The following is a 23,152-nucleotide window of genomic DNA, read 5'->3' on the forward strand; positions in this document are numbered from 1 at the left end:
AGTGCCAAGTATATATGAGCGCCAATGTTGCTGTGGCAAGTGGGAGACACATAGGTTAAAGTGATGAATGGTGCCTGGGCTACAGGGAGAGCAACACCAAACAGAATCACTTACTGTAGAGTACTGCCTCTCAGCCCAGAGACTACACACCACTTCTGGGTGGGCTGGCTGGTGGTCAGGAGCTGGATGGTGTGGACAGGGGGCTACCCTCAGGATTCTACTGTCATTTCTTGATTATTATTTTATTTTTTACATACAGTGGGGAGAACAAGTATTTGATACACTGCCGATTTTGCAGGTTTTTCTACTTACAAAGCATGTAGAGGTCTGTAATTTGTATCATAGGTACACTTCAACTGTGAGAGACGGAATCTAAAACAAAAATCCAGAAAATCACATTGTATGATTTTTAAGTAATTCATTTGCATTTTATTGCATGACATAAGTATTTGATACATCAGAAAAGCAGAACTTAATATTTGGTACAGAAACCTTTGTTTGCAATTACAGAGATCATACGTTTCCTGTAGTTCTTGACCAGGTTGGCACACACTGCAGCAGGGATTTTGGCCCACTCCTCCATACAGACCTTCTCCAGATCCTTCAGGTTTCGGGGCTGTCGCTGGGCAATACGGACTTTCAGCTCCCTCCAAAGATTTTCTATTGGGTTCAGGTCTGGAGACTGGCTAGGCCACTCCAGGACCTTGAGATGCTTCTTACGGAGCCACTCCTTAGTTGCCCTGGCTGTGTGTTTCGGATCGTTGTCATGCTGGAAGACCCAGCCACGACCCATCTTCAATGCTCTTATTGAGGGAAGGAGGTTGTTGGCCAAGATCTCGCAATACATGGCCCCATCCATCCTCCCCTCAATACGGTGCAGTCGTCCTGTCCCCTTTGCAGAAAAGCATCCCCAAAGAATGATGTTTCCACCTCCATGCTTCACGGTTGGGATGGTGTTCTTGGGGTTGTACTCATCCTTCTTCTTCCTCCAAACACGGCGAGTGGAGTTTAGACCAAAAAGCTCTATTTTTGTCTCATCAGACCACATGACCTTCTCCCATTCCTCCTCTGGATCATCCAGATGGTCATTGGCAAACTTCAGACGGGCCTGGACATGCGCTGGCTTGAGCAGGGGGACCTTGCGTGTGCTGCAGGATTTTAATCCATGACGGCGTAGTGTGTTACTAATGGTTTTCTTTGAGACTGTGGTCCCAGCTCTCTTCAGGTCATTGACCAGGTCCTGCCGTGTAGTTCTGAGCTGATCATTGATGCCCCATGAGGTGAGATCTTGCATGGAGCCCCAGACCGAGGGTGATTGACTGTCATCTTGAACTTCTTCCATTTTCGAATAATTGCGCCAACATTTGTTGCCTTCTCACCAAGCTGCTTGCCTATTGTCCTGTAGCCCATCCCAGCCTTGTGCAGGTCTACAATTTTATCCCTGATGTCCTTACACAGCTCTCTGGTCTTGGCCATTGTGGAGAGGTTGGAGTCTGTTTGATTGAGTGTGTGGACAGGTGTCTTTTATACAGGTAACGAGTTCAAACAGGTGCAGTTAATACAGGTAATGAGTGGAGAACAGGAGGGCTTCTTAAAGAAAAACTAACAGGTCTGTGAGAGCCGGAATTCTTACTGGTTGGTAGGTGATCAAATACGTATGTAATGCAATAAAATGCAAATGAATTACTTAAAAATCATACAATGTGTTTTTCTGGATTATTGTTTTAGATTCCGTCTCTCACAGTTAAAGTGTACATATGATAAAAATTACAGACCTCTACATGCTTTGTAAGTAGGAAAACCTGCAAAATCAAATACTTGTTCTCCCCACTGTATGACTGGCTGAATTACATAAAACACAATCATATAATTGCCACTAAGCAGGCTATTAAGAAAGTCATTGCATTAGATCATTAGAAGGTTTTAATTGTGCTTGTTCGATAAATTGAGCAAATAGATTGAGCTTAAATTAACTATCCATAAAGGGCTGTTATCTGTTCTCACTGTGTTGTCTGTGTCTCTCTGCAGGGTGACGGCTCCACGTTCCTCCAGCTGGGCTCCTCCATCGAGCAGCAGATAAACGGCATGTTCAAGGTGATGGAGGAGTACAACTGGGACAGCTTCGTGGTCATCACCAGCCTGTACCCGGGCTACGAGGTCTACGTGGACTATGTCAAGACCTTCACTGACACCAGCTACTTCATGTGGGAACTGCAGGACGTGCTGACCTTCGACATGTCTGCCGACGGCATGAACGACATCCGGGCACGGCGCCTGCTGCAGCAGATTGACGCCCAGGTACTGCTGGTATACTGCTCCCACGAGGAGGCCCAGTACCTGTTCAGTATGGCCGGAGATGCCGGCCTGCTGGGGCCTGGCTACATCTGGATCCTCCCCAGCCTTGCCGTGGGGAACCCAGACATGCCCCCACCAAACAGCTTCCCTGTGGGCCTCATCAGCATCATCACCGACCGCTGGCGAATGAGCCTGAGGAAGAGGGTGCGGGATGGGGTGGCCATCGTGGTCAAAGGGGTGCAGAGCTTCCGCAAACAGAGGGGCTTCATCCCCGAGGGCCACAACGACTGCCACAGCCCTGTTAAGGAATCTTCTAATGATACACTGTTCAGGTGAGTGGAGGTGGGGGGATGGAAGGGGGGCATACTGACATATAGTAGGTTGGAGATTGTTCATTGCAATAAGAGAAGCCAATCAAAATGGAGCGATTAAGTGATACAGTTGAAGTCGGAAGTTTACATACAATTTAGCCAAATACATTTAAACTCAGTTTTTCACAATTCCTGACATTTAATCCTTGTAAAAATGCTCTGTCTTACGTCAGTTAGGATCACCACTTTATTTTAAGAATGTGAAATGTCAGAATAATAGTAGAGAGAATGATTTATTTCATATTTTATTTCTTTCATCACATTCCCAGTGGGTCAGAAGTTTACATACACTCAATAAGTATTTGGTAGCATTGCCTTTAAATTGTTTAACTTGGGTCAAACATTTTGGGTAGCCTTCCACAAGCTTCCCACAATAAGTTGGGTGAATTTTGGCCCATTCCTCCTGACAGAGCTGGTATAACTGAGTCAGGTTTGTAGGCTCACACACACTTTTTCAGTTCTGCCCACAAATTTTCAATAGGATTGAGGTCAGGGCTTTGTGATGGCCACTCCAATACCTTGACTTCGTTGTACTTAAGCCATTTTGCCACAACTTTGGGAGTGTGTTTGGGGTCATTGTCCATTTGGAAGACCCATTTGCGACCAAGCTTTAACTTCCTGACTGATGTCTTGAGATGTTGCTTCTATATAGCCACAAAATTTTCCATCCTCATGATGCCATCTATTTTGTGAAGTGCACCAGACCCTCCTGCAGCAAAGCACCCCCACAACATTATGCTGCCACCCCTGTGCTTCACGGTTGGGATGGCGTTCTTCGGCTTGCAAGCCTCCCCCTTTTCGTCCAAACATAATGATGGTCATCATGGCCAAACAGTCCTATTTTTGTTTCATCAGACCAGAGGACATTTCTACAAAAAGTACGATCTTTGTCCCCAAGTGCAGTTGCAAACCGTTGTCTGACTTTTTAATGGTGGTTTTGAAGCAGCGGCTTCTTCCATGCTGAGCGGCCTTTCAGGTTATGTCGATATAGGACTCGTTTTACTGTGGATATAGATATTTTTGTACCTGTTTCCTCCAGCATCTTCACAACGTCCTTTGCTGTTGTTCTGGGATTGATTTGCACTTTTCGCACCAAAGTACGTTCATCTCTAGGAGACAGAACGCGTCTCCTTCCTGAGCGGTATGACAGCTGCATAGTCCCATGGTGTTTATACTTGCGTACTATTGTTTGTACAGATGAACGTGGTACCTTCAGGCGTTTGGAAATTGCTCCCAAGGATGAACCAGACTTGTGGAGGTCTACAATTTATTTTCTGAGGTCTTGGCTGATTTCTTTTGATTTCCCCATGATGTCAAGCAAATAGGCACTGAGTTTGAAGGTAGGCCTTGAAATATATCCACAGGTACACCTCCAATTGACTAAAATTATGTTAATTAGCCTATCAGAAGCTTCTAAAGCCATGACATAATTTTCTAGAATTTTCCAAGCTGTTTAAACCCACTGGAATTGTGATACAGTGAATTATAAGTGAAATAATCTGTCTGTAAACAATTGTTGGAAAAATAACTTGTGTCATGCACAAAGTAAATGTCCTAACCGACTTGCCAAAACTATAGTTTGTTAACAAGAAATTTGTGGAGTGGTTGAAAAACAAGTTTTAATGACTCCAACCTAAGTGTATGTAAACTTCCGACATCAACTGTAACTGTAGCAGATTGAGAAGGACTGACTTGAAACAGAGAGAGAGAGTTGGCAACATCAGTCAACAGTTGCTCAACAGTCATTTAGCTGTGGCTTTCCATCTGCTTAATGTTGTGGTGGGGGGAAACATGGTACTCTCCCTGTCACTCCCTTAACCCCTGCCTGCCAACTCATCCATCCTACCTCTGTCCCATCACCTCACTGTTGGAAGTACTGGCATCACAGAGAGATGATGTGGCCTGTCATACCTGCCCAGCCCAGCCCAGCCCAAAAGAGCAATCTGGCACCATCTGTGCCAAGGAACATGAAGCAAATCCTATTTGGTTCCAGAACATTTTTAATCAGCCAAAGGAAGGCTCGGCTTCTGTAGGGAAAACAGATTCAGCGTCAGCATTTGGCACTAGCCAAGGTCATTGAGACTGGACTGGGAGGATTGGAGAGTTTCCAGGCAGGGTACAGAGGGGTATTCTTTATACATTTTTGTGGACCAGGATCGTAATATGAAATCTGACACAGTTCAGTGGTATTAAAACATCACTTTCTCCTCAGAAGTAATTTTCTCTTTTCTGAAAGTGGTTAGCCTGAGGGAAAGATAACTTCTCTTTTTGTAAATCGAAATCCTTCATGAAAAAGGAGAACCGCCTGGGCAGCTGTATTTCAGCCTTTGATTTGAGTCATGCTGCTGTTTCCAACCCCTACCATTTTCCACTTTAAAAACAAAAAAATCCTGAGTGGAATAGCAATGACCAAAGTTGGTAATATGAGGGTCCGGCAGGCAGAACAAAGCCTGGTATAGCACTCTTCGTCTGCTCTCCACTCTTTTATTTCCCTCCCTGGCACAATGTTGTTCTTTCTCACAGACCTCCCTATTCAAACGGTGCAGTACCTCGCTCTCTCCTCGGCGGTCAATAGACCCAACACCTCATTTAATTAGGTCTCTTTTTAATGAGCTTTTGATTATAAATCACTCCGCCTGTTAGTAAGATTATCACAGATTACCAGATTAAACAAGCCTTTCACATGGACTAGACAGAGGGCTCGTTCATTACCCAGCATGCTTTCATCACCTCTGCTGGACTGAGAGAGAGAGGGAGGAGAGGTGAGAGAGCAGCCTCGCAGTGCGTGATGACAGGGAGTTCACAACATGTCGATAGCTATGTACACAACAAGCAGCAGGTAGTGCTTTAGAAATAGGATGAAACCATTGGAAGATTGGATTAATGGACATTAACGAGTATTAGTATAATGTTGTAATGAGTATTTAACTCTTTGATTGATTTCCCTTGTTTTCAGGCACATGTTAAACGTAACATGGGAGCACAACGACTTCTCGTTCAACCCTGAAGGGTACCTGATCAACCCAGCTATGGTCATCATCACCTTAGATCGAGAGAGACAGTGGGATAAGGTGAGACATTACACTTCATTATATTCCTCCCAATCAGTAAAACTAGGGTTGTTCTTTGTGTTATCTGACTACAAGTTAATAAGGCTATATAGCCTGCACATTACGAAAGGAAAAACTCCAAAAAGTGTTATTAACAACACATGAATTACTGCCTCATTCACTGTGTATTTTCATGAACTATCACTGACAGGTCTTGACTTGGGCATATTGTGGGCTGTTACGTTTCCTTTGCATCACCTGTTACAAAATACAGGCTGTCCACCTTATAGGCTAGCATTTTGCTCTAACTGCCTCCTACCAATCACAGTGTCCTAACCGGCCACTATACCCGGTGTCTCTCCATACCACAGGCCTAGTGTGATTACACGTCTGACAATCTCCCTATAAACACCAGCTATTCAAATGAGCCTGCCTAGCGTTCCACTACCTCAGAGCCACCGACTCTTAGCGAACAGAACCTTGTCTCACATATTCATCCCACCTTCACAACACACCTTCCCTCTACCCGTAATGCCCTTCTTATTGACGGTTGATATTGTCAGGGGGTTCCCAGTAGGGAGTAGACACTGAAGGGAGGTGGAGGTCGGTTTTCTTCCTTAAATGCATTCAGTGGTTGAATGGAGGTTGATGTGTGTCAGAGCATGTTGGGCCAAACCACAGCTCTGGGTAAACAGCTCCGGGCCTCCTCCAGCTTATTACGTGCCATCGATGTTCTCTCAAGGTTGGTTCCTATTAATTTCAGGTATGTTATTGAAACTGAGGCCTATGCCTCTGTAATTGGAGGGTCTGACAGTGCGCTGTACTGAAGGCTATCAGATGTGTGGTTGGTCAGAGAGAGAGAGAGAGAGTAGTAGTCTATTGACAGCTTGTGCCAATGGAAAGGTTGCAGTTAAAAATACAACAGAAAATGAATGCACTGTAGCTGTTGCAGTATAGTGAGTCGACTTTCAGGTTGAGAAGTCAACAAGCTTACTGCTGGACGTGATCTAAAAGACTCATCTTGAAACTGTTACTGGAAATATCTGAGCTACTCAAAAAAGTGATACTTCAAAAGAATAACAAGAAAACATGCTCATTCATTGCAGATCAATGAGGCAAACTTACACTGAGTGTACAAAACATTAGGAACACCTGCTCTTTCCATGACATAGACTGACCAGGTGAATCTGGGCGAAAGCTATGACCCCTTATTGATGTCACTTGTTAAATTCACTTCAATCAGTGTTGATGAAGGGGGGGAGACAGGTTAAATAATACTTTTTTACCCTTGAGACAATTGAGACATGGATTGTGTATGTGTGCCATTCAGATGGTGAATGGGCAAGACAAAATATGGAAGTGCTGGGTTTTTCACGCTCAACAGTTTCCCATGTGTGACAGGAATGATCCATCACCCAAAGGACATCCAGCTAACTTGACACAACAGTGAGAAGCATTGGAGTCAACATGGGCCAGAATTCCTATGGAACGCTTTCGACACCTTGTAGAGTCCATGCCTCAACGAATTGAGGCTCAAAGAAGAAGAGAAGGAAAAGAAGAGAAGGAGAAGAAGAAGAAGAAGAAGAGAAGAAGAGGAAGAGAAGGAGAAGAAGAGAGGAAGAGATGGAGAAGAAGAGAGGAAGAGGAGGAGAAGAAGAGAAGAAGAAGAAGAAGAAGAAGAGGAAGAGAATGAGAATATTGAGAAGGAGAAGAAGAGAAGAAGGTGAAGAAGAGAGGAAGAGAAGAAGAGAAGGGGAAGAAGAGGAGGAGAAGAAGAGAAGGAGAAGAAGAGGAGGAGAGGAGGAGAAGAAGAGAGGAAGAAGAAGAAGAGAAGGGGAAGAAGAGGAGGAGAAGAAGAGAAGAAGAAGGAGAAGAAGAAGAAGAAGAAGAGGAGGAGTAGAAGAGAGTAAGAGAAGAAGAGAAGGAGAAGAAGTCTTTCTCTCTCCTTAATTTTAGCCAGTCTGAGCCTTAAAGTATGTTTCTGGATTTGACAACAGCTAATGGGGATCCTAATAAAATACCAAAAATACCAAATCATTAGGAACATTGCTCACTCCAAGTATTATCCAAGCTCAGGCTATAGGTATTTGAGATCTTGGCTTCCTCTCTCATCTCCAATATGTTACAAAGGCAAACTGACAAGTCTGTTCTTTGACACAAACAAAGAGGTTTGGCTCTGTAAAGCCAGTAAAAAAGAGTGAGGGGACACTCTTACGCTCTCTTTTCCTTTTAAAGCTGATAAACTACTTGTGTCTTTTCACCAAGAGCTTAGAATCAATCTCTCCTTCTGATTGTTTTTGTCATTTCTACAAGAAGTCCCAGCCACTCATCGCATTGTGTTCAGCCATCTCGGAAACAATCCCGCACAGCTCAGCTCATTGCAGATCAATTGCAGATCAATGAGGATCAATGAGGCAAACTTACCCTGAGTGTATAAAACATTAGGAACACCTGCTCTTTCCATGACATAGACCAACCAGGTGAATCCAGGTGAAAGAGATGATCCCTTATTGATGTCACTTGTTAAATCCACTTCAATCAGTGTAGATGAAGGGGAGGAGACAGGTTAAATAATACTTTTTTACCCTTGAGACAATTGAGACATGGATTGTGTATGTGTGCCATTCAGAGGGTGAATGGGCAAGACAAAATATTGAAGTGCCTTTGACAGGGTATGGTAATAGGTGCCAGGCGCACCGGTTTGAGTGTGTCAAGAACTGCAATGCTGCTGGGTTTTTCATCAACAGTTTCCCATGTGTATCAGGAATGATCCATCACCCAAAGGACATCCAGCTAACTTGACACAACAGTGAGAAGCATTGGAGTCAACATGGGCCAGAATCCCTATGGAACGCTTTCGACACCTTGTAGAGTCCATGCCTCAACGAATTGAGGCTCAAAGAAGAAGAGAAGGAAAAGAAGAGAAGAAGAGGAAGAGAAGGAGAAGAAGAGAGGAAGAGAAGGAGAAGAAACGAGGAAGAGGAGGAGAAGAAGAGAAGAAGAGAAGAAGAAAAGAAGGAGAAGAAGAAGAGGAGGAGAGGAGGAGAAGAGAAGGAGAAGAAGAGGAGAAGAAGAGAAGAAGAAGAAGAAGAAGAAGAAGAGAAGGAGAAGAAAAGAAGGAGAAGAAGAGAAGAAGAGAAGAAGAAAATGAGGAGAGGAGGAGAAGAGAAGGAGAAGAAGAGGAGAAGAAGAGAAGAAGAAGAAGAGAAGGAAAAGAAGGAGAAGAAGAAGAGGAGGAGAGGAGGAGAAGAGAAGGAGAAGAAGAGGAGAAGAAGAGAAGAAGAAGAAGAAGAGAAGGAAAAGAAGAGAAGGAGAAGAAGAGAAGAAGAGAAGAAGAAAAGAAGGAGAAGAAGAAGAGGAGGAGAGGAGGAGAAGAAGAGGAGAAGAAGAGAAGAAGAAGAAGAAGAAGAGAAGGAGAAGAAAAGAAGGAGAAGAAGAAGAAGAGGAGAAGAGGAGGAGAAGAAGAGAAGAAGAAGAAGAAGAAGAGGAGGAGAAGAAGAGAAGGAGAAGAAGAAGAGAAGAAGAGAAGGAGAAGAAGAAGAGAATGAGAAGAGAAGGAGAAGAAGAGAAGGAGAAGAAGAGAAGGAGAAGAGAAGGAGAAGAGAAGGAGAAGAAGAGAAGAAGAAGATAAGGATAAGAAGATAAGAAGAAGAGAATGAGAAGAGAAGGAGAAGAAGAGAAGAATAAGAAGAGAAGGAAAAGAAGAGAAGAAGAAGAAGAGAAGGAGAAGAGAAGGAGAAGAAGAGAAGAAGAAGATAAGGATAAGAAGAGAAGAAGAAGAAGAAGAAGAGAAGGAGAAGAGAATGAGAAGAGAAGGAGAAGAGAAGGAGAAGAAGAGAAGAAGAAGATAAGGATAAGAAGAGAAGAAGAAGAAGAAGAAAAAGAAGAAGGAGACAAGGAGAAGAAGTCTGGGGATCCAGACAGGCTATAGGTATTTGAGATCTTGGCTTCCTCTCTCATCTCCAATATGTTACAAAGGCAAACTGACAAGTCTGTTCTTTGACACAAACAAAGAGGTTTGTCTCTGTAAAGCCAGTAAAAAGAGTGAGGGGACACTCTTTATGCTCTCTTTTACCATTGTGATCCATTGACAAGGCCCATAAACTGGGGGAAAGGAAAACAAGAGGATTAATCAATAGTCCGGCAGGAGAGACAGGAATAACTAAGCATACCAGTAAAACAGAGGATCTTCTAATAGTTGTATTTTGTTGTCTTTTGTGACATCTGACAATAATGACTGCACTAATCAGATAACTTCCAGTATTAGTAGGAGAGATTATTATGAAGCAAAGGCATTTGTCAGTGGTACGGGTTGGCCTCCTGATAAAACGTTTAGGACAGCCAATCATTTTCCAAAGTAAGCAGAATTATGCAGTCTTTGACTGCTGTAAAATAATGTATTTTTTATTAAATGTAACCTTTATTTAACTAGGCAAGTCAGTTAAGAACAAATTCTTATTTTCAATGGCGGCCTACACCAAATCTGGACAATGCTGGGCCAATTGTGCACCGCCCTATGGGACTCCCAAGCACAGCTGGTTGTGATACAGCCTGAATTTGAACCAGGGTGTCTGTAGTGACCCCTCTAACACTGAGATGCAGTGCCTTAGACCACTGCCCCACTCGGCAGCCGGGATATGTCAAATATTATTATTGTTATTGTAAGGTTGTAACTTTCAATGCTCACTGTATTGCATCTTAGATGCCTCAGAGTTGGCCAAGCAACATTTTAGTGACCCCTGACATGAATTAAAGATGGCAGTGCAATCCATACATTCTAAAAAGTTATTGACCAGTATTCTGCCATTGTAGAGGTAGTTGATTGAACACAAACATGTTGTTAAATGTTGTTAATGTGAGCAATGAAATGGTTTTACCCTGCAGTCTTTTGTTGCTGATACGTGTGACAATCCGCCAATATAGAAACATAAAAGTTGGTCAATATGCTCTGTGTGCAAACACAGTAACAATGAATACAATTATCAACACAGTTCGCGATCCATTTTAATGTAGCTCCGTAATAATTAGGAGGCATAAAAAACAATTAACACAAAAACATTCTGGAGAGAATACTTATTTGACTCTTTGTTTAACCTTAAACAACTCTTAATTGTGGAACTTCACTGATTAAAGGCACAATGTGTGTGCCATTAAGAACGGTTAAATCATCATCACTATGTAAAAGTTTACAACCTCATTCTCAACACATAAAACCATAGAGAACAATAATAGAAGTGTTACTGCTTTGGGCTCTGTGAAAGCCACAGTTTAATTACTGTGTGTGATCACTTTTTTTCTGAGTCACTGCAATGAAGCAGAGAAGTGCTGTTCAGCATACTGAACTACTTCCTCACCACTGAGATGGACAACTGTGTTTGGTAATGGAGGAAACAACAGATGAAGAGTTTGGTCCTCTGTGACCGGCTGATCCTCACAGCTTAAGTACAGATGTTCAGAGTGAGACTAGACAAACTTCTCTAACTTAGTACAAGGAGACGTCACAGGTGGTGCAACTCCTCAGTGTGTGCCTCAGGATTGTTGAGGTCTATTTGAAATGGGCAAAGATCTTGTCTTTCTGCATCCTGATATATATTTGATCGACTGTATGTTTTCCTTGTGGAAATGAGAGAATCCATCACTTAGCATTCAACAGTAAAATGTATTTAGTTTTTTTCTATAATAAAATACACAGGAAAATTGATAACAAAAAATGCAGACCTGGAAATAACATTTCCTCGACTTAATCTATCCATGCATTTTCCACACGGCTGCATGGAAATCTCTAAGGAGTAGTTTGAAATGCGATTGTATTGCAGGTTTGAATACCGATAAGCTAAAGTATGACTGATTTTCCCTTCACTCTCTCCTCTTCCAGGTGGGGAACTATGAGATGGGGATCCTGCAGATGAGATACCCGGTGTGGCCTCGCTACGGCACCTATCTGGAGCCCGTATCAGATAACAGACACTTGACTGTGGCCACACTGGAGGAACGTCCCTTTGTCATAGTGGAGGCTGTCGACCCCATGACTGGGACCTGTGTCAGCAACACTGTGCCCTGCCGCCGCCAGTCCAACAAGACAGAGACGTGAGTGGAACAATATTCCTCTCTGATATTAATGACGACAAACTTTTTCTGATGAGAAGAATGAAACATAAAAGTGTAGTGTACTACTATGGTGATGTACAGCCATTATCCTGTTTCACTAACCATTACTTGTTGTCAGTGGCGATTTTAGCATGTATATCTTGGTGGGATGCATGCCAGCAAAGCCACTACACAACACAAAACAACACTAAATAATACATTAATTGCACTATAACGGTGACAAACAGTGCCCACAAACTGTTCAAATCAAATCAAATTGTATTGGTCACATACACATGTTTAGCAGATGTTAATGCGAGTGTAGCAAAATGCTTGTGCTTCTAGTTCCAACAGTGCAGTAATATCTAACAAGTAATCTAACAATTCCCCACCAACTACCTAATACACACAAATCTAAAGGGGTGAATGAGAATATGTACATATAAGTATATGGATGAGCGATGGCCGAGCGGCATAGGCAAGGTGCAGTAGATGGTATAAAATACAGTATATACATGTGATATGAGTAATGTAAGATATGTAAACATTATTAGTGGCATTATTTAAAGTGGCATTATTTAAAGTGACTAGTGATCCATTTATTAAAGTGTCCAGTGATTTTTCTCAATACAGTATACACACGTGATATGAGTAATGTAAGATATGTAGACATTATTAAAGTGGCATTATTTAGAGTGGCATTAGGCCCTACATAAAGCTGTTCAGCACCATGGAGTGAATCCTTAACACTGCTACACCTGGCTATCAGCGGAGCCTTGTCTGACAGCGAAACAGTTCATTCAGCCTCGTTTACTGCCTTTAAAAAAAACATAGCTGATATGGCTGACTTGCTTAAAACAAAAATATGGTTCTACTGACAATTGAGATGTACAAACTATGGCATAAGGGGACGACAAGCGGATAAGAGGCAATCCGTAATTTCGATGAAGAGAATAATGATCTAGGACGGACATAGTCAATATAACTATTTGTTCACCACTTTTGAAATGTACAGTGACAGAATTCAGAACATGGGTCGTTCTTACAGTATTCTCCCTGTATACCAAGTCAGAACCATAGGATAAATAAAGGGGGTATATAAGCAGACAATGAAAGCTCTTACAATATTCAATTATTACATTTCTCTAAAACAGGCTATAGGCTACATGCGCATCACCAAGTCAGAACAGTAGGCTAAATTATGATGGGGAAAGGGACCAAATTATTATGGTGAGGCACATAGGCTACTAACAGATTACTTCACAACATACACTTAGTATTACTTTCTTAGCTACAGTATACATATCTCCCTGGCATATTACATCATCTATGCAGCAGCATACAAGACATTTTGGACTCAACTTCTTGTGCTGTGCTCACTTGAACAGGAAGGTGAAGCATCAATCTTTGTGGTCATCAAAGTCTGGCATTCTCTGGATTTATGGTCCTTTCAAGACAATTGGGAACTCTGAAATAAACAAGGTCGAATCATGAAGTCAGTGATCTTCAGGTCAGAGCTCTAGAGAGAGGCCGGAGTTCCGAGTTGGATGACCGTTCAAAACGTATTTTCCCTGTCGGAGCTCGTTTTTTTCAGAGTTCCCAGTTCCCAGTTGTTTCAGAGTTCCCAGCACGACCAATGTATTCAACCTTTTCTGGCTCATGGCATGTGAATGTTTATAATTTTAAGCTTGGAAAAGAGACCCTTAAACCCAGACTTGGACCACACACCCACTCCACTGAATAGCAGGCTAGTGATTGCTTTGCAATGCTTGCAGTTATCCACTGATTTCTTCCAAATCCCTCATTGTTGAACTTGCGATTTCCAACTTGTTGTGTAATGTTTATGTCCAATGGCCGATGAGCACCGATACGTTTTATCTATAATTTTTCTTCATATGACAAGGATTGAAAATAATTTGTCAGTAGATTGTTGACGTAATTCATGATGATGACTGCTTGTCTAGCTTGCTAGCTAAGATTTTGAAAGTATGATGTTGACATGATCAGTCCAATCAAAGCTATGGTAGATATAATGTGATTTGACATAATTTTATCTGTGGCCAATTACCTTGAGCCTTCATGGATGGGCACTTCTAATGTAACTCTATTGCAGCACCCAATGGGGTTTGAATTTTTGAGCTCTCCCTGTAGATTTTGCGGTAACGTAGTGTCCCCATGAGTGACAGAACACTGAGCCAATCACGGCGCAACTAAAGAGCATCACCAACTCTCCGTATTTTCCGCTGGCTGCCCCACCACCACAGAAAGCACTGAGCTAGGCTGAAACACCTGCATTTTGGAGCTGTCTACCTCAAGAAATAAAAAAAGAGACCATGTTTGTAAGCAGCTTTATTAAAAAAAAAAGTTTAATTTATCATTGTTTGCAAACTGATATGTGACACATATTAATCCCAAAATAACATGCAAAACAGGCAACACATTATTTAGCTGAACAGGTGGGGCTCAAATCAGGTGGGGCTCTCCCACACCTTCCCTGAATGACAGGTTGCCACGACTTGTTGAACGTAAACTGAGCTAAGAACTACCACAGACACCATATTAATGACAGCTCCAACATGTAGAACATGCTGTGGTTGATTCATTTGGACTGTAACTTGGAGAGTGCCATTAGGTGTGAATAGGATGAACAGTCTCTTCCCCTACCATTAGCCCAGCCATGAGTCCTTATCATACAATGGGGTGAGATCTTCATTAAAGCAGACAGCCAGAGTGCGACATCACAGTAATCACAGTGTGACCCAATAAGGGAAATATATGTGCTGCTTGCTGGGATATCAATTAGATGGGCCGATTAGGCCGCCTCATCAATCCTGGACACCTAGAGACTGATAGTGATGTTCATTAGTGAATGGATATGGGGAAAGGAAACATTATCCATTACTGACAATGGTTGTTAATGAGAAGAGGGGATGAGCTCAATTCAGTGAAAATCTGCTTGGGAAGCAGACCAGATCTTTTTTTAGCTTGCACTGACCAAACACCCCATTATTATAATCTGCATAGTTCTAGTGTGTTTTGTCTTGACTTAGATTGCAGTTTGCCATGTTGAACAAGGAAATATTTTCCTTGAGTTCATATGGGAGAAATTGGCTAAACCAAGTAAGCAACTAAAAGATGCAGTTAGTGCGTTGAGATAGAGGCCCAATGATTGATAATGGTAAAACACCAACAGCCATGCCACTAAAGACCAGTCCTGGGGGCTGATGCTAATAATGGACCCCAGGGCTGTGGTGTTTTTTTTATCCTGGCCGCCAGTCATATTTCCTGGCCGGCAGGACAGGGAGTTAGAGGACCTGGCATTCTCATTTATTAAGGGCCATCAGCGGCCTCTCTCAGAAACCGCTTCCATGCCCCAAGACTCCCGCCGAGGCCCGTATCACCCATAACTCACACCTACACGACTCGTCCAAGCTGGGTGCCAGCGCCACGAGCCATCCGTCAGGCGGGAGTATTTCTGGGCCCTGTGTTCCAATCCCTCAAGCCCTCAGCAGACGAGAGAAACGAGGAAGCCTGCGTACCGGACCATCTGTGTGGCTTCGCATGGAGACACGCTTATTCCTCCTTGAAGAGACAAAACAAACAGTCACTCTGTTCACTCTGCTCCACTGTGGTCAGACTGATATAACTCCTTATGTGTCAGGTTGTCCAGAGACACAAGTCCTATTCTTCTGTAAAGCTCTTTGTGATGTTTTTCACTTCACTAGCTTGTTACAGACCCTTACAGTGACCACACGTCAGCGCATTAGCCTCTTGCCATTGCTGGTGATCCCTAGGTGAACAGTAGCGTTGACGTTAAACGATGATGTCATCATATAACAATTTTGCCTAATGAGAGCGAGATGATAATAGGTTGATTTGATTAAAACTGAGACTGGGTTCAGCAGTGGGTGAGCCCCCCCGAGCCATACATTGGCAGGAACAATCCACAGCACCGTGGTCCAATTAAGTTTGTTTCAAAGATGAATGTTTCAAGGGATTCCTGCTGGATATAGGGACCCAAAACAACTGAGCCTTTGGATTTCCTTCTGACAACAAGCAGATACCCATTTACACAAATAATTGTTTTTGTGGTGACAACAACACACACACATTTGTAGCAAACACACAAACACGTGAACACACATGTGCACACACACACCACAAGCACACACACCACACACCACAAACAGACACACACACACACACACACACATATTCTCTTATATTCCCAAACCTGTTTGGATGCAATCAGAAGCCCAGTTAACCTCCCAGCGGTGATCCCTGGCAGCTGGTGAGACAGGGGATGTTGGGACCTGTCTGTTTACTCTGCGATGTCTCACACCACCCACTCGTTTCCTCCAAACACTTAATTTGTTTCCTTTTGTTGCGGCTGCAGCTCTGCGCCTCCATCGGCTGTCTGCGCGTCTCATTGCCCCTGGCCCTCCTCCTCATCCCATGTGTCTGAGGGCTGAGGGCACACTCCATTAGTCTGAAGGTCTGAGGGAGGTTAAGGGTGATGTGTCATTAGTGGTCTCTGCATCTCATCATGGTTCACTTGGTCCCCCACACCGCCCCTCCCTATGTGCCACTGTCAGTGAGCTATGGAATGAGCCCCTCCTCTTTCTGACTGTCTGTTTTCTCCTTAGCTCTATACTGGAGGTTTTTAACATCCTCGAACTGCTGCAATATCAATGTGGTCCCTTGAAAAAAATCAAATATGTGCGCCTCCAAGAGACATTGTGTGCCCCTAAGAGACGCTGGGGACCCCCAAGAGTCAATGTTTAATTTGAACCCTGTTCAAGTCTCCAACACACTGTTAATGACGTCACTATGTTTTCCACCCACATATTCCAACGACGCTCCCATAATTCAGTTAGTGTGAAACTGGAGGACATTTTCCTAATCACGTACCTGGTTATCCTGTTGATAATTTAGAGGAATGGATTATACCAGCGTCAGCTTCCTCCACTTGATATGCGCAGCTAGTGCTGTCCATTTAGTTCCCCTGGATTCTCTCTCTCTCTCTCTCTCTCTCTCTCTCTCTCTCTCTCTCTCTCTCTCTCTCTCTCTCTCTCTCTCTCTCTCTCTCTCTCTCTCTCTCTCTCTCTCTCTCTCTCTCTCTCTCTCTCTCTCTCTCTCTCTCTCTCTCTCTCTCTCTGTAGATCAGTACAGTGGTTGTGTATACAGGTAAAGCGACTTTGTCAGGGTCATTCCAGCCGCTCCACATGTAGTGGGCCCCATGCTGGTGTACACTTCGTTACCATGGCTTAGCATAAAGATGTGTGTGTTGCATTGAGGTTTAGGTCAAATCGTTTTCGCCCAGGGTAGGGAACGGGGGGGGGGTCGAGATAAAGAGACAGAGCAATGCCTGAAGAGGAAGTATTGCTTTAAGCCCCAAAAGACATTGGTAATGGGGCAAGGTCTACAGGATTGAGTATGTAGGCTGGTTATCTGCCATGGACGAGCCCGCCATTAGCCAGGCAGCAAATAATCCAGCATTGTGTTTCACTCCTGCTTTTGTTTGTTTGTGATTAATTTGTGTCAGATTTGTTTTGGTCAGCCCCAGCTGTCCGTCCATCTGTCGCAGCCATGACATAATGCGCAGGCCTGTGGAGCCGCCCAGTCCCTCCAGTTCTCCCTGCAACCCCACTCCTGACGTCAGCTCCTGGGCACACAACAAGGAGGTCTTTTTATACCATTCTGTTTCTCTCTGTCACTCTCCCTCCTCCACCTTCTTCTGGTATGTTTCTTCCTCCTACATCTCCTTTAGGAAATCATGCTAATGAGATGTTTGCCATATAAGCTGAAGCCTCTTGCTCTATTGCTCCAGGAGCATGAAGTTAACGATGGGCTTTTATGAAACCAGAATAGATGTGTTTACAACAATGTTTTTCCTGTTTGTAACCTGATGGGTGGAATTGGTGCATCGACTATCTTGATTGAAAATGGCCACATTAGCTGAGTTCCTAATTCATCCCCATGCATTATCGAATCATTATGACATGCCATTGGTCACTCATCTCTTCCATTCACATCCAATCCATGTACAGGAGCTCTGTAGTCGTTATTCAATAAGAACATGAATCAGGTGAAGACTTGTGAATATCCCCAAAAACTCTCAGCCAATAAAATTTCTCCACCGATTAATAACCCTGGATGAGCGACAAATGGCCACCTTTATATTAATCAACTCACACCTGTCTGTCTCAATCAATAACAAGCTGCAATGGTAACAAACAAAACAATATTCATATACAGAAAACCGATAGCTGTGAGCAGATTAATTACATTTCACAACAATATTTTTGTTGTCTGCATTCTTGATTCAAGCATAGCTGTTCCTTTCAGATCTAGGAAATAATTGAACTGCCTTTGTATTGGCCTTAACTTCTAGTTCCTCCCAAACCCGGATCCGGGAGCACCCCCACCAGTAAAAAAGCTGACTAGCATAGCCTAGCATAGCGTCACAAGTAAATACTAGCATCTAAATATCATTAAATCACAAGTCCAAGACACCAGATGAAAGATACACTTCTTGTGAATCCAGCAATCATTTCTGATTTTTAAAATGTTTTACAGGGAAGACACAATATGTAAATCTATTAGCTAACCACGTTAGCAAAAGACACCATTTTTCTTAGTCCACCATTTTTTCTCTCCACCAGTAGCTATCACCAATTCGACCAAATAAAGAAATTGATAGCCACTAACCAAGAAAAAACCTCATCAGATGACAGTCTGATAACATATTTATTGTATAGCATAGGTTTTGTTAGAAAAATGTGCATATTTCAGGTATAAATCATAGTTTACAATTGCACCCACCATCACAACTCGACTAGAATAAATACAGAGAGCAACGTGTATTACCTAATTACTAATCATAAAACATTTCTTAAAAATACACAGCGTACAGTAATTTAAAGACACAGATCCTGTGAATCCAGACAATATTTCAGATTTTCTAAGTGTTTTACAGCGAAAACACAATAAATCGTTATATTAGCATACCACATGTGCAAACATTACCCCAGCATTGATTCAAGGCAAAAAGAGCGATAGCGTTATCATCACCAAAATGTATTAATTTTTTCACTAACCTTCTCAGAATTCTTCCGATGACACTCCTGTAACATCATATTACACAATCCATATAGAGTTTGATCGAAAATGTGCATATTTAGCGGCACAAATCGTGCTTACACAATGGAAATACTGTCCAACTACTCAAGCAATCTGCCCGGCGCCATCTTGCAAAGACACCTATTTTTATCGAAAACTATTCATAAACTTGACTAAAAAAATACAAGTTGGACAGCAATTGAAAGACAAATTAGTTCTTAATGCAATCGCTGAATTACATTTTTAAAATTATCCTTACTGTGCAATACAGGGTGCGCCAAAGCGAAGCTACCCAAAAAAAAATGGCGGCATATGCGTTTAACATTTTTCAACAGAACAACGATTTATCATCATAAATAGTTCTTACTATTAGCTGAGCTTCCATCAGAATCTTGGGCAATGTATCCTTTCTCCGGTCTAATCGTCTTTTGGTCGAAAGATGTCCTCTTGTCCTGTCGAAATGGCCACTAACGTTCGGCATGTACTGGAAAAGTGTCCAACTCTTGAAAGTGCGTCACAAAGAAATGCCAGAAAATCGCAATAAACGGATATAAATTGCTATAAATCGGTTTAAATTAACTACCTTATGATGTCTTTAACACCTATAACGAATAAAAACATGACCCGGGATATAGAAGTGGCTAAACCAAAGCTTGGAAGGAGGCCAGTCCGACGTCCACTCTGCGTCGAGCGCACGGCTGAAAAGAAAGGTACTTCCGCATCTTGGTCTTATATAAAGTCCCAGATTGCGCAATCGACCCCATTCAAATTGTCACCACTTACTGACATCTAGAGGAAGGCGTAGGCAGTGTTTGTAGCCCCACAGCATTCACAGGGACTTATAAACTGACCTGGGAACTGAAATCTCACTCCCTGGCAGGAAAAGTGCTGTAGAATGAGTTCTGTTTCACTCAGAGACATAATTCCAACGGTTTTAGAAACTAGAGAGTGTTTTCTATCCAATAATAATAATAATATGCATATTGTACGAGCAAGAATTGAGTACTAGGCAGTTTAATTTGGAGACCAATTTTCACTAAGTCGAAACAGCACCCCCTATATTCTCAAGATTAACACTAGAAACCCTGGCCTGGAGGGAACCCCTTCAAGCCAAACCTAGTCATTTTGACTCCAACATTCTAACGGTCCAATATATATCAAATCAAATCTTTGACATTTTAGTTGTAGACCTTACAATGATATTCTTACTTACAAGCCCTTAACATACAATGCAGTTTTAAGAAAAATAAGTGTTAAAACTTCTTTGGGATCGGTGTCTCGTCCACGGGACGGTTGAGCTAACGTTGGCTAATGCGATTAACATGAAGTTGTAAGTAACAAGAACATTTCCCAGACAGAAAGCTTAAATTCCTGTTAATCTAACTGCTCTGTCCAATTTACAGTAGCTATTACAGTGAAAGAATACCATGCTATTGTTTGAGGAGAGTGCACAATTTTGAACATGAAAAGTTATTAATAAACAAATTAAGCACATTTGGGCAGTCTTGATACAAGATTTTATACAGAAATGCCATGGTTCATTGGATCAGTCTAAAACTTTGCACATACCCTGCTGCCATCTAGTGACCAAAATCTAAATTGCACCAGGGCTGGAATATTACATTATGGCCTTTCTCTTGCATTTCAAAGATGATGGTTAAAAAAAAAAGAACGGTTGGTTTTTTCTTGTATTATCTTTTACCAGATCTATTGTGTTATATTCTCATACATTCCTTTCACATTTCCACAATCTTCAAAGTGTTTCCTTTGAAATGGTACCAAGAATATGCATATCCTTGCTTCAGGGCCTGAGGTCAGGAAGTTAGATTTGGGTACGTCATTTAAGGCAAAAATTGAAAAAAAGGGGCGGATCCTTAAGAGATTTTAAGTAAATAAATAGATAAGTAAAAAATAAAAATAACAAATCATTAAAGAGCAGCAGTAAAATAACAGTAGCGAGGCTATATACAGGGGGTACCGGTACAGAGTCAATGTTAGGTTAGTCGGTTAGTCGAGGTAATTTAGGTATTATGTACATGTAGGTAGAGTTAAAGTGACTATGCATAGATAATTTACAGAGGGTAGCAGCAGCGTAAAATGCAAATAGTCTGTGGAGCCATTTGATTAGCTGTTCAGGAGTCTTATGGCTTGGGGGTAGAAGCTGGTAAGAAGCCTTTTGGACCTAGACTTGGCGCTCCGGTACCACTTGCCGTGCAGTAGCAGAGAGAACAATCTATGACTAGGGTGGCTGGACTCTGTAGTGCCTTGCGGTCAGCGGATGAGCAGTTGCCATACCAGGCAGTGATGCAACCAGTCAGGATGCTCTCGATGGTGCGGCTGTAGAACTTTTTGAGCTTTTTGAACTTTTTGAGGATCTGAGGACCCATGCCAAATCTGTTCAGTCTCCTGAGGGGGAATAGGCTTTGTCGTGCCCTCTTCACGACTGTCTTGGTGTGTTTGGACCATGATAGTTTGTTGGTGATGTGGACATCAAGGAACTTGAAGCTCTCAACCTGCTCCACTACAGATGAGAATGGGGGCGTGCTTGGTCCTCCTTTTCCTGTAGTCCACAATCATCTCCTTTGTCTTGATCACATTGAGGGAGATATGATCATACATTTCATATATGCTATCGGGAAAAAAATATTTGGGTTGTGTAAATGAAGTTCTTGGATAATGAAAAAAGTATTATTTCAAAGAACAAAGTATATCATTTTCATTAGTTTATGTTACTGTAGGATATATGTTGCCTCATGCTCAAGTGTGGAGCTCCTGGAACAGTGGTTATTCTTGGAAAAAGTGATATTTTGAAATAGAGCTCATGTCTCCAAACGCTTAAAACTTTTTATCTGCATGTGACTCATAAAAGTCAAGTAAGGAGTGGGGGATGACTTCAAACATGATAAGATATTTCAATTTTAAATTCATATTGAGTCAAAATGACTCACTTCCAAGCAAACTGGGAACATTTCCAGAACATTAGCGAAGATTCCCTTTAAGTTCCATTTATGGTTGATAACATTCAAAAATAATTTAATGAATGTTTTTTATATATTTATACAATTTTATGTTTTAAATTAAATATCCTTGTAATGTTTTCCTAACATTCACTAAAATGTTGTGAACAACATATGTAACAACCACCACAGGACATTCCCCAAAAGTTCTCATTAAGTTTCCAGGTAATGTCATAACACAATGTACCAGTAATGTTTTCCCAGCAAACCAAAATTGGTTCGATGAAATTTCCCAGAATATTTGTTAGGTTGCGGCTAATTAAGCTAATCGGGTAAATGTAATTAACTAGAAAGTCGGGGCACCATGAAGGAATGTTTATAGAGCTGTTATCTTCCGAATAAACTCTTAAAGACCTAGTAATCTTTTACATCAGTAGCAGTCAATATTTAATCGTCACCTTATTTAGTCTCATCTGAAAGTTGTAAATTCTTGGTTATCTTTACGAACCCTGGCAAACAAGTTGAATCAGCAATACAACATTTGGTTTAATTATTTTTTTACTAAATACCTAAATAATCACACAGAATTACATCTACACAGAATGGATCATACATTGATTACAAATTATGTCATAAAGGAAAACGTCCCTAGCGGACGGAAAAGATATGACGGCTGGTTACACAAAGAAAGGGGGTTGGGTTTTGAATGAAAGAGCGGGAAGACTGAGGAACAAAAAGATTTTATGTCTCTATCGGGCCGTAGGCAGCTATGCTATCGTAAATAAGGAATCTTATGCATTCTAAATAACCGCCCATTTGGAAAAGGATAATGCCATAAATATTTACTCTGAGCTGCGCTTCGATCGGTTGGTCGTAGATGGAAGGCCGGGTTGTCCTTTGAAGAATGTCTGGTGGTAGAACGGTTACTTGGTAGTACCGTCGTCGTGTGGTAGAACAGCTACTCTGTCCGTCCTCTCGTAGCCCATGTCTACAGTTGCTGCACTAACGCAACGGCTAGGAGGTATCACTTCTTTAGTGAATAAGAGTTCAAAGTTCTTACCAAGTTGCCATACTTTAAGCTCATACTATATTCTGGCTGGTATAGTCGAAATTCATCCTTCCGGCGTGTAGGTCGTCAACTTCACATTGAAATTCGATGCTAATTTCGTTAGGTTCTTGCTGAGGTTGACTTAGTTCTGTAGGTGGTCTTTGTCCTTTCAACGTGGGGACTGCAAGTCCTCACGTCCTTGGAACAGGAAGTTACATTTTC

The 23,152-nt window shown here is 42.1% G+C and overlaps 1 protein-coding gene across 1 annotated transcript in view; it reads left to right on the top strand.

Moving 5' to 3' along the window:
• The window catches only part of LOC120044621 (glutamate receptor ionotropic, NMDA 2C-like), a 55,126-nt gene that overhangs the window by 16,411 nt on the left and 15,563 nt on the right, over positions 1 to 23,152 (top strand). Inside the window, exons 2-4 of the mRNA XM_038989292.1 lie at positions 2,029 to 2,627; positions 5,623 to 5,737; positions 11,592 to 11,803. Of these exons, the coding sequence (XP_038845220.1) occupies positions 2,029 to 2,627; positions 5,623 to 5,737; positions 11,592 to 11,803 (926 nt within the window). The remainder of the gene's footprint in view (positions 1 to 2,028; positions 2,628 to 5,622; positions 5,738 to 11,591; positions 11,804 to 23,152) is intronic.

This window comes from Salvelinus namaycush, chromosome 3 (assembly GCF_016432855.1).
Source record: "Salvelinus namaycush isolate Seneca chromosome 3, SaNama_1.0, whole genome shotgun sequence".
Taxonomy (NCBI): domain Eukaryota; kingdom Metazoa; phylum Chordata; class Actinopteri; order Salmoniformes; family Salmonidae; genus Salvelinus; species Salvelinus namaycush.